Raw genomic sequence first — 12902 nt, 5'->3', positions numbered from 1 at the left:
AAGGTGTATATATATACGGTAAAATGAAATTCTCGCCATGGTATGTATAACGCGTGTTTAAATTTCATACAGACATGTAACGCGATTGATTTTTTTTACCGAAGCTCTATATATATATATTTTTTTTATTTTTCCTTTCTCTTACGTTACAATTTTTCATCGAATTCGAAATTGAATTTCAAAAAAATTCTATACTCAGTTAATAAAGCTGAGCCATTTAGGTTTTGGTAACTTACTAGGACCGGGGGAAAAAAAAAACTAGACCTTACATCCCCGTAAATGTCGAAATGTTGTGAAATATTTTTGAATTAAAAAATTTGCTACCACCCTTGATAAACAAAGGAATGATATTTGATCCTTGTTGAAAAATCTCCTCTATACGTCATCGAGAATTCTGCGAGAAGCAGTCGGAGTGTTTTGTTGAACCTCTGCGTGTGCGTTGCAATTACAAATCTAGCGGCAATCTTATCCGCGCAAAGAGATATCAACGGCTAATCAGCCGCGTTTTTCTATATCTAACTTAAGTCTAGTGCCTGGTGTTCGTTGACTGACCGCAGCCTCTCTGGACGCTTACAACGTTCACCTGTGATTTTTTACCATCGGTCGCTTTGCTACTCGTCTGGCAATGTTCGATTGACGTGTAAAAAATAAAAAATAAAGCTATAACCAACCGAAGAAAAAAATATTTAACGAAAAACTATATTAGCAGTCACTTGTTGCAGCTCGAAGATATCGCTATGATTTCGATCGACGATAAAAGAACATTCGAGTTTTGTTCTCTTATGTAGAAATTTTTTAAACTTTAATCAATACACCGCGCGGGTATTTTTTTTTTTTTTTTCCTCATAGTCATCGTCGTCGTGTAATAACGAACAACGTTGCGGACGAACAGAGTAGTCAAAGAGTCGTGTCTAGGATAATATTTTTGCACAGAGAATTACAATCGGTATTTTGAATAAGTATCGTCTTATTTTTAGATAAAGCGCACTGAGAAAAATTTCATTTGTTACATTAACTGGAAAAATTCCGTAAAACAGGTATCGTTGAAAAAACTGTTTGAATATGGTTTTAATTACGAAAATCGTCGATTCGTTTTTGGTTATTGCAACGCAAAATCAGTTTCTGAGGTTTACCCTACTTTTTTAGTCAAACAAGCCTTTAACGTCAATTTATCGTTGCACGAGCGTTAAATTTTCGCGAGAAAATCTAGCAACAGCGATCGTAATGAGAAAGAATAGCAACGGATACCAGACTTGAAACTAATTTTCATTTTCTCCCTAGAACAATGTTTTTCGATCGTGGCAAAAAATGAAAATAGCTTAGAACTGAGCGGTAACCGGAACTAAAAATTTCTCTCAATGCGGGGCGTGGATTCGCATAAAGTCACCGAGTTGCAGTTCGTGCATGGAAAATACCTTACACCTTTTATACCTCGTACCTTGTATACCTGTACCTATTACTCCGATGATGAGAAGGCAAAGTTGCCGGGCGAGATGATACGCGTGTATAAGTCCCTGCCGTCTATGTAGTTATCTTGGTATTCATCGATGTGCGAGCCGGCCGGTCCCCGGTACTCATCTTGTAAGAATATAAGAGGTGTGTATTTCTCCTCGATATACCACCAACGCAATGTCGCGTAGCGACGCTGAAGCCTGATGAGACGAACCGAGGATATAATACGCGGGGGAAGAAGTAGGTGGATCACGGACGAAGCTGAACCCACCGGCCAAATGTGTTAAATTTTTTTTCAAATAGAAAAATGGCGCTCGTCAGCTTTATCCTCATAATTCTGTATAAAAGTATCGGGGTCTCGAGACAATTCACAGTGTTTTCATTTTCGGACTTGGAGAACGAGGACGAGGATTTTGTACCGCAGAGTTTATAGTCTTGCTAATGTACCAACTAACCGTTCATTATCATCATCGTCATCATCGTCATCATCGTGATCTTTTTCTCTTACCGACAAACGATAACGCGAAAGACGGATAGTTACTTTATTACTTCGCGAAGAAACAAATTTGTCGAAACAGACTTTTTTTTAGTACATTATTATAACGTTTCATCTAATTCGAAATTGAATTTGAAACGAATACAGAGTTAACAAGCCGAACGATTTAGTTTTTGTCATTTTCATTTCATGGATTTCTTTACCCAAAAAATTTTTCCTCAGCCTGATTACAGAGTTGCGTTTCACTCGGTTTACCTAATCGTCGTACCGACCTACACCTACCAACCTTCAACCCTCCGTTCCATAATGGAGCAATAATCCAATTCCATGATATTCGCGTCGTCGGGATTCTTCGGTCATCTATTTATCTCCCCAACTCTTTTTATCCCCTCAGCGATCTCCCGACTAGATAATTATCCTTGTTTTCGTACGATACCGATAAAACTTAGAATCGACCATCATTTCATTCATAATACATGCAAATAAGTAAATTCGAAGTACGTCCGGAATTTAAACAATAATCCAAAAACTACCTCGTGGAGATTATTATACAATCGACTTATTTACCTTCACCTCTGGTGCAGGTTAAATTTTACGCATGAGAGACAGGGAGAGAGAGAGAGAGAGAGAGAGAGAGAGAGAGAGAGAGAAACATAAATTTGCGAGATATTTTATCCACGTTGAACAATTACTAGGTACACACATCCGCCCCTCCGTTCCTGGAGTCTTATTTATTTATTTATTTATTTATTTATTTTTTACTTTTTCTTTCCTGAAACAGCAATCGGACGCACGCGATGTTTCCTTTGTCCAAAAGATCCACGACACCGTGACCACCAAAGCCCGATCTTACTACGTACCCGCCTACACATTTAATCCTACACGCTCCCCAATTTTCTACTAATTTGACCTTTTCTCTGGTTTTTTTTTTTCTTTTTTATCTGTATTCCAGGGTACGTTCACTGCTTCGGACAGATCTATACAGATCGATCGTCGGATCTTGTATAATTTGTCGCATATATACATACATATATATATATACATATACATATATATATATATAAATAACAATAAACAAACCCGATATGCGCGCAGTCGAAAATCGATCTTGTCAAATAATCGTAGCCGGATGTTTCGAGAGAAATGATAAAAATTGTCAGATTATTACGAAATAAATGAACAGATAACGTAAGAAAAAAAAAAACCTGCAACACTCGCGTGTATGCATAATAAGTGTAACGTGACGAGGTATTCAAGAATATGACGGTACGGAAGTTTTTTTTTTTTTCTCTTATTCCTCACACGGTATATCATACAGTTTGGTACTCGTACGACGGATGAGAGGATGAGGGACCCGCATGGCCGATGCACGGTGTGTGTGTGTGTGTGTGTACGTGCGTAGTTTTATGCGAAAGCACGGTTTTTTTTTTATACGATTGGAAACCATGAGTAACACCGAGTGGCGTGGACATCCCCTATAACAGAGGGAACTATTCCGATGCATGGTGGCTTCCTTCGTCTATGATTAAGGGGAACTTCGTGGCCGACTGGCTTAGCGAGAAGTTGGATTGGCCCATGGGCGGGGGAGGTGGGGTGGGGTGGGGGGGGGGGGGTGGTGACGTCATTGCCACGACGCTTGTCAACGAGCCGACCCAGTGAGTCATGCCCGATGCTGTTGCCGCTGCTGCTGCTGCTGCTGCTGCTGCTGTTGCTATATACGTGCATGCTACATAGATGCGTACACACATAGATGCACGCATACAGATGCAAGTACGTAAGCAGTCGGCTTCGACTCTGCGTAACAAGGCGTACAGATCATCGTGTCTCTTCCACATAAAAGCTGTATCATATTTATACGCACGCACGTACACACAATTATGCTTTTCCTCGTAGACGCGATAAATTCATGATAACCGATTGCAAAATTGTATAAAACCGTGACTGTCCGTCGACGGTATGATTGGTGTGTGTGTGTGTGTGTGTGTGTAATATTGCGTGTGGGACGAATGTTGAAAATCGTGAAAACTGTTTTTTTTTTCTTTTTTCTTCAATTTTCAAATATTAAAAATTTGAACATGCCATTTCTCGGTACGAAGGAAAAAAAAAAAAAAAGAAAAAGAAAAGTAAAAACTTAAACTCGCGCGCATATCAGGTACTTGGACGTTCGTCGTACAAAACGTAGCGATAGAAGGATTTCAGGACATCACAATTCTCAAAATTTCGAAAGTAGCGCGTGGTTATTCTTTTTAGAAATATCAGCCATGTCGCTAAGGCGGTGGGAAAAATTTTTTTTTTACGCGAGCCGTGTTGTTTCTTGTTTTTTTTTTCTTTTTTTTTTCAACCAAAAAAAGTGCAAGCTCCTCGGAGAGAAGCGACTTTAAAAAAATACAAAAAAAAAAAAAAAACGGCCCATTTCTGAACCGTCCCAATGTATGTGTATAAATATTTATCCCCCCCCCCCCTCACCCTGAAACAAAAAAAAAAAAAAAAAAACATCGCCAGCATTGCGTACCAAAGTAACAATATCGTAAGAAACTAAATATCTGTGCACGTGAGTGACGCGTTGACTAATCGAGGGTTGTAAATTTCTTTGTTATTCCAGAGTTGTGCAATGATGGGTCTGCAGGCCGCAGCAGGAAAACGAAAGCTCGAGGGAAGCGTGGGTTGTACGGATTTCGATATGGATATGGGTGAGACCCCGTCAAAATTGGGACGCGTCGACGCTAGCTGGTGGGCGCTGGAGGACGGCGGCGGAAACGACGGTGGTGGTGGAGAAAGTGGTGGAGAAGGAGGAGGTGGAGGAGGCAGAGGCGGAGGAGGCGGCGGCGGCGGTGGTTACACGACGCCGTTGGGCACGCCGGGGAACCAGACGACGACGACGACAAATTCTTCCGGATCCTCCTACTACGAGTTGGATATATCGTCGCCGTGCCTCCAGGGCAACCCCTGCCAACCGTCCGGTGCGTCCCCGAGTCCGGGCCAGCTTCACCACCACCACTCCCAGCCGTACTATCGGGGCCCGGTTGTCGGAGGAGGAGGAGGAGGAGGAGGAGGAGGCGGAGGAGGAGGAGGCGGAGGAGGAGGAGGAGGAGGCGGCGGAGGTTACAACCACAATCACCACAACCACCACCACCATCACCATCCTCATCATCAGTTGTCGAGGCCCCAGCCGCAGTGGGGAACGCCGCCTCATCACTACGAACCACCGACGATAAGGCGCGAGGAGAACGGAAAGAGTTACCTCGAACTTGGGTCGAGTTACAGGGCGAACGAAAGATGCTGCGAGGGTTCGAAGAACAGCTGGTGCAGGCGGGGGAGGGCCTGTTACAGGCAGCGACGACTCACCGTTCTCAATATTTCTATGTGCAAGCTCGCAAAGTACCGACAATTTCCGGATCCCAGCCTCCACCGTTCCGTCCTAATATGCAACACTCTAAGGCATCTGGAACGCGAGATGGAAAGGGACCGCAGCCCGTCAATCGCTGAATCGCCGATACCGGCCCCAATGGCCCAGCTCCAACCCCCCGAACAGGGTAGACTGACCCCGTTTCCGCTTCCCCCGACGTCGTCCTCCTCATCCTCATCCTCCTCCTCGTCTTCGTCGTCGTCTTCGTCCACGACGTCGGTCGAGACGGACGCGGATTCCGGCATAGGCGAGAGCGAAGGTGACAGCAGGTCGATAAACTGGGGCAGCGTTTTGTCCTTGTCGAGTCAGTCGCCCCTCGATCCTCTTAACAACAACGAATTACTAGACGTCGACATCGGTCCCGATCTAGAGGACTTCATGCCGGGCTGGAAGCTCACACCGCTATCCGCCGACGATATACTCAGGAGTACGAACGGCGGTATACACCAGGATCAGATGATGATCGCGTCCGGCCAACCACCCTGCGGCACACCGACGACGACGCAGCACGAGTCCCTTATGTGCGTAGGATCATAGCCACCGATACTGACGTCGTTGAGCCATCTCATCGATTTTTATCCCCTGAGTCCCCAATTAAATAATAGCAATTCGGTCCCAAAGTCTTTGATACATTCTTAAGGAGACTTCTACTTTTCCTGTATTATATCCACACGTACATATATACATATACATATACATGTATATACACACACGCGTGCATACATACGCATATATAAAATGAATAATTAAATAGGTATAAATAAATGAATATATTATTATTATTATTATTATTATTATTATTATTATTATTAATTATTAATTACTATGTGTATACACACGCATGCACACCCGTTCGCGCAGGCAAACACACATACACACACACACACACACACACACACAGATACTAATATGCGGCTGCGTTACGGTATATAATAATATAATAATATATATATATATATATATATTTATATATTTCCTCTCTATATATGTATATGCATGTATTACATATATGTACATATGTAGACAAACGGAATATATACAGTTTGTTATTTCATGTCAATTATTCAATGAATTGAAAATTAACTATTTTCCTTTCTATCGTTCTTTCTTTCTCTCTTTCGTTTCTTGGTTTTACTTATATCACACGTATACTTATAATCGATCGCTCGTCGTCTTCTTGCGTAAATGCGTGCGTCCGCGTACGTGTGTATTTTTTTTAAACGATTTCGCGTTGTTTTTGCCTTCTTTTTTTTTTTTTTAAATTTTATCTGCAGTGATAATGACACAGAATAGTTTCATTTTATTCACGAAAGGACAGAGAAAAATACATGCAACACACACACACGCGCGCGCACGCATAATTTTTGTCATTCGTAAAACGCACCTAATATTGTAACGGTCGTCTCTTTCTCGTCGACGTTCCGTAAACCTCGTTGTTTTTACAATCCGAAATTTCGACTGTGTGTCAGTCGGTTTTTTTTTTTTTTTTTTTTTTTCGTTGCTTTCTCAAGGTATGTACCGAAATCGCGTTTTTACCGTCGCGTGTTGTTGCGTGTACTTGGTAGAAATTGATCGCGCTCCTGAAACACGGACGAAACGAAAGAAAATAAAGAAAGAAAAAAAATTAAAAAAAAGAAAAAAAAATAAAATATCATCTAACCCTTACTGCCAATTGTTATACAACGTGTATATTGTGTAATGTGTATATTTAACGTCGCGATACATACTTTCTTTTCGTCAATTTCTGCAAGAGATCGTAAATCGTCTGACCACAGGTGCCGGAGCGTCGACGTTGTTTTGACGGCTAGGTTTGAAAAAAAAAAAGAAAAAAGAAGAGAGAGAGAGAGATAGGGAAAAAAGAAAAGAAATAAATATTAAAGAGTAATTTTCTCTTCAACGGAGTACGTATAATATTTTATATATATATATATATATATTTAAGGATATGGCTGAAGCGAATGAACGGGATGGTCGCTTATTAAAATTTTCGACCATCGCGATTGTCATTGGCTGACCGTTTACCCTCTGGTGCTTTCCAGACCTTGGCCCCCGGGCCGGCAATGTGGTAGATAAGATAGAAAACGAAATAAACATACACGTTTATGCATATATACATACATTGCGTACACGAACGCATATATGTATATATATATATCTATGCACGCATACGTATGGAATTATCCCAGTCCTTAGTATCAATTTTCAAATCCCTTATACCCAAAACATCCTTATCTATTCATATATATATGTATACATATGCACGTATACTTATAGTTTAAATCGACAAGGCATTGCTGGTCTAGCTGGTTATATGTTGAAAGCCCGACAACGACTGCTGCTCATTTACGTACGTGCGTATAAACGCGCGCGCATACGCACACACACACACACACACGTGTAATTAAACAACACACGCGTGCGTGAGAAATCAATCTCGTCTTTGAATTTCTTTTCCATTCTTTTTTTTTTTTTTTTTTCTTTTATTCTGTTTTTGTCATTGCCATTGCCATTGGGAATTTTCAATAATTTCACGAGCTTCGTTTCTCACGCGATTGTTATGAAAAATGTGTCGACGCGAAAAGCGAACCGAACCAAGAATAACGAAGAAAAGATACCGAGGGGAAAAAAATTATACGTAGAATGTTGAGAAAAAAAAAAGAAACAACGAAACTGCCCTGACAAAAATTTATATCGTACGTTGCACGTGCGTGAGTGTGTGTGTGTGTGTGTTTGTGCGCGCAATAAATAACGCATTAACAGAAACCTGCGCAGGCAATAATTGAATGCAAAAAAAAAAGCATAAAATAAAAAAAAAAAAAAATTATAATAACGAAAACAAGCAAACAACTGAAACACAAAACTCAAATATGGTGCTAGGTAATTTACCCTGGTGCTGTAAAAGTTATTTCAAAATGAAAAAAAGGGGAAAAAAACTTGTGCGCATATGATGTGTGTGTGTATATATGTATATGTATACATTAATCATATACATATGCATACATTTTCGTGCACGAATCGCTATACGTATGTTTGATACTTTATTATATGTTACATATTTATTTACGATACGAATAGTTCACACGCGTTATTATAGATAGTATGAAACGTTACAGAAAAAGTGACAAAAAGAAAAAAAAATAAATAAATAAATAAAGAAAAAAAAAACACCATAAACAGAAACCAACCGTGCACTCGTGCAATGAAACGGAACTCGATCGAATACAATATTACCTCTGAATATCGTACGAAGAGAATATGTAAAGATATATAAGTATCGTGTATATGTATGTAAACTTATGTCGTAAATGTGCGTATCAAGTTTTGTACGAACTACCGATATACATTCAATCATGTCCATAGTTTTCCAAAAGTGCAGCTACATACTTGAAACTTACGAAGGTTCGGGGAGGGGGTAGTGAAAAAAAAAAAAAAAAAGAATTCATCAGATACAAGGCAAAAAGGAATGAAAGAAAAAAAAAAAAAATGGAAAAAGTAGACGAGTGACGAAGTATGGCAAACAAATTGAATACGGTAAAAAGTTAATTGATGGACTTGACTGATTACTTAGAAGCAAAAAAAAAAAAAAAAAAATTAAACAAACAAAAACGCAGGCGAATATGGAGAACGAAAGAAGTATGTGAGGAAAAAACAAAACGTAAATAAAAAAAAAAAACAAAAAAAAAAAAAATAGCAACTAATAAAATTTAAGTCTATTTAAAATGTAATTATAATTACATATGTATAAACACGCAAAACAAAAACAAAAATAAAACACCCCCCCACACACACACTCACACACACACGCACACGCACACAAAAGCTAGGTACTTCTTGTAAATAAATATACATTTCTATATAATTATTATAGGGTCTTGTTTAACGCGTGAACCGAAAAATTTAGATATCTTATAATAATAATAATAATTTCTATTATTATTATTATTAATATTATTATCATTATTATTAATAAAATTTGTTATTACTATTGATTTGTTTCGTTCGTTCGGTTGTTCCCGATCGTATGCTTGGTTCTTTTTTTTTTTTTTTTTCCCCATTTCGTTCGTTTTCTACAGCATCAAAATATCTTGCCGCATGACGTGAAAGAAACGAAAAGAAAACAAGAGAAAAACTAAAATGATGTCGACAAAGCATCTAATTTCGGTTCTCTTTTTTTTTCAACTTCCCGTTTTGTTTTCTCTCCTTCTAAAATTTTTTTCAACGATTCAAGTTGTTTTTTTTTTTTTTTATTATTATTTTTTTATTATTTTCTTCCCCCCTCCTTCTTATTTTCAACACGAAACGACGAGCAATATTACTTTTAGCAACGACGCGCGTCCCATTGTATAGAATTATATGTATAATACAATGCCACGTGCCGTACTTAAAAACACACGATATTAATATTAATTCGCTTATACACATATAATGGAAGAAAAATTAAAGAAACAAAACTGTTTTCACGAACCGGAGCACGACGATTTGTTGGGTTTTTTTTTTTCCCTTCCGATTTTTTGTGGCATTCAAAATTTGAATTGACCGCGTTCACTTGGTTCACACACACACACACACATATATACATATATTATGTGTACAACTTGTCTGTTTTTTCTTCAAATTGACGCTGAAAATTTCTGATATCTTTTTATTCCTCTCATTATCATTCGCGTATAATCTCGTATTTCTCCGAACGACAAAAAATGTCTTGCGTCTCAGGAGATTTTTTTTGGTTTTTTCTTTGAAATAATTTTTGTTCTTCCTTCGTTTTTTTTTTTTTTTTTTCTCAAGATATACGCCGCGTACGGTAAGAAAATATTAAATAATGCGTATGTGGTACTATACATAATTTTAATATAGCGTAATGAAATTATTATCGTCGAATGCCTAGCAATACTCAAGTGCGAGAAACGCAGGGGTAGAGGGATGCAGCGTTAGTGTAGAGGATGACGTTTAAAAGATTTATTGAGAAGTGGAGTGTGAGAGGAGGAAAATGGTATAAAATAAAAAGTTAAGCAAGAATGAAAAGACAAGGAATGATAAGGAGAAAAAAATTCAAACGTAATTGAAATAAAGTGATAAGAATAATAGAAATAATTAAATGAATAAACGGATGAATAAATATACAATTGAATAATTGATTGAAATTTATATAATACCAGCACAAAAAATATATATATATATACATATATATATATATATATATATATATATATATATATGTATGTATTCAGATATGCAATTCTGCTAGAGAGAATGCGCGTGTGTATTAATTATTCGTTGTGATGACGAAATGGTTGTTTTTTTTTCGATTATTTTTAACTTTGTTGCCTGGTCGGGATGAAGGACAGAGAAATAAATAAAATAACATCGCGTACGGTGAAGAAAATTTTTTGTAAGCGGACCACGCGTGCAAAAAACGCGGGAGGGAGAGAAAAACAAAAATCGAACCGAAAACGGGAAAAGAAAAATCTAACTAACCAAAAAAAAAAAAAAAAACGAAAATGAGGAAGAAAGCAAAAAAAAAAAAAAATAAAACAGCAGCGGCAGCAACAACAACAACAACAACAACAACAACCTTGTACATAATATAAATAGTATGGAAAAAAAAGTGTATTTAAGTAATGATGAAAGTAGGCATAAAATGAAATATAAATATAAGACATTACAAATATATATTAAATATTATACCTATACTATATATGTATGAGTATATTATATATACATATAATATGTATACATATATGTATGTATGTATGTATGTATGTATAATATAATATACACACATTTACCATGGTAAGTGATAAAACGGCAGCTATGGGTTCGCTTCTTTTACACCCGATTTATATGTATATATATATATATATGTATATGTATGTATAAGAACTTATCGTACATCCAAATATGCATGCGCAAGAGAGAAAAATACACACACACACGAGCGCGTGCGCGCGCGAGCGAATACATGTACATTATCATAAAGTGTCAGACAGCAACCCCTTTGATGGTATCATACAAATCCATTATTATACCTGTAATATATACCAACGTTTTAATGACGTAGCGACAAATTTTTGATATGGAATAATTATGATGATGATGATGATGATGATGATGATGATGATGATGATGATGACGATGACGATGACGATGACGATGACGATGACGCCGACGACGACGACGATAATAATGATGATGATGATGATGATGATGATGATGATGATGACGATGATGATGATGGCGATGATGATGACAATGATGATGATGACGATGATGATGATGATGATGATGATGATGATGATGATGATGATGATGATGATGATGATGATGATGATGATGATGATGATGATGATGATGATGACGATGATGATGATGATGATGATGATGACGATGGTCACGATGATGATGACGATGATAATGATAATAATGATAATAATAATGATAATAGTAATATCAGTAGTAGTAATAGTAGTGTAATGATAGTAATAATAATAATAAACGAGATAATTTTAATAATTTCATCGTGTTTTTAAAATACACCGAAAACACCGAATAATTCATTACATAAAATTCTCTTCCGTACCTATTAATAATGATACGATACTGCATACACATTAAACAGTAGGCAAAGTAGAAGAGCGGAGTTAGGGGAAAAAAAAACCGTGCCACCCATCCACCACCTCAGCCTGTGTTACCACTTCGATGGATTTTAATCAATTCCGTTGGTTATTCGGTCAAATTTGTTTAAATTTAAAAAAATTTTTTTTACCCACCATCCCCAAACACTGATATCTTGATTCAGCAACAATGAAAAGTCTTACAGAGTTAACGAAGGCACGAGAATGATCTCTCATTACACATTCGTTCTTCCCCCATGGGATATCACTATGAGAAAAACAAAGTAAGAGTAAAAGTAATTAGAAAAGAAAAAAAAGGCTTGGATTGGAAAGCGCGTGAGCTGGTGTTACTATTTACGATCAAGTTCCCTACATTATTTTATATCCAAACAAAATTTATCCGTCGTCTGCATTCAACCGGAGCGTATATATTGTATTATATACATATATATACACATACGTATAACACCGGCCTAAATCGCGTACGTTTTATAGATTTATAAAACATCAAATTTTATGTGTACGTTGTATTGTAGTTTGCAATTTTTTTTTCTTCCTTTTCTGCTCCTTCTTCGACCGATTGGAGTTAATTTTTCTCCCCGCCTCCGCCGCCATTTTTTGTTTTCATTGAAAAAAAGATTTTACTTACCTACATTTTTCACTACAAACACGTTACGCACACACACACACACACTATTTAGATAGATTATTATACATATTTAGACGCAGTATCTTTCACGCGGTTCTCTGTATATATATACATACATACATACATACATAAATACATACGTACTCATATATATATATATACGGGTGCAAGCTAGCGAGTCCGGCTGTTGCCAAAATTTAGGGCAGGAAGTATATAAGTAATGAAAAGTATTGAAAAAAACGAAAAAAAAATTAAAAAAATAAAAATATATATATATACTAAAAATAT

General features: G+C 37.3%; 1 protein-coding gene across 1 annotated transcript in view; it reads left to right on the top strand.

Moving 5' to 3' along the window:
* LOC124301995 (WAS/WASL-interacting protein family member 1) overlaps positions 1 to 6139 on the top strand; it is a 33179-nt gene extending 27040 nt beyond the window's left edge. Inside the window, 3 exon segments of the mRNA XM_046757729.1 lie at positions 4551 to 4954; positions 5029 to 5079; positions 5081 to 6139. Coding sequence (XP_046613685.1) covers positions 4551 to 4954; positions 5029 to 5079; positions 5081 to 5891 — 1266 coding nt within the window. The 3' untranslated portion in view covers positions 5892 to 6139.
* The last annotated feature ends 6763 nt before the right edge of the window (positions 6140 to 12902 follow it).

This window comes from Neodiprion virginianus, chromosome 4 (assembly GCF_021901495.1).
Source record: "Neodiprion virginianus isolate iyNeoVirg1 chromosome 4, iyNeoVirg1.1, whole genome shotgun sequence".
NCBI lineage: Eukaryota > Metazoa > Arthropoda > Insecta > Hymenoptera > Diprionidae > Neodiprion > Neodiprion virginianus.
Note: the sequence above shows the minus strand (reverse complement) of the source record. Positions and strands in the feature narration are given on the sequence as shown.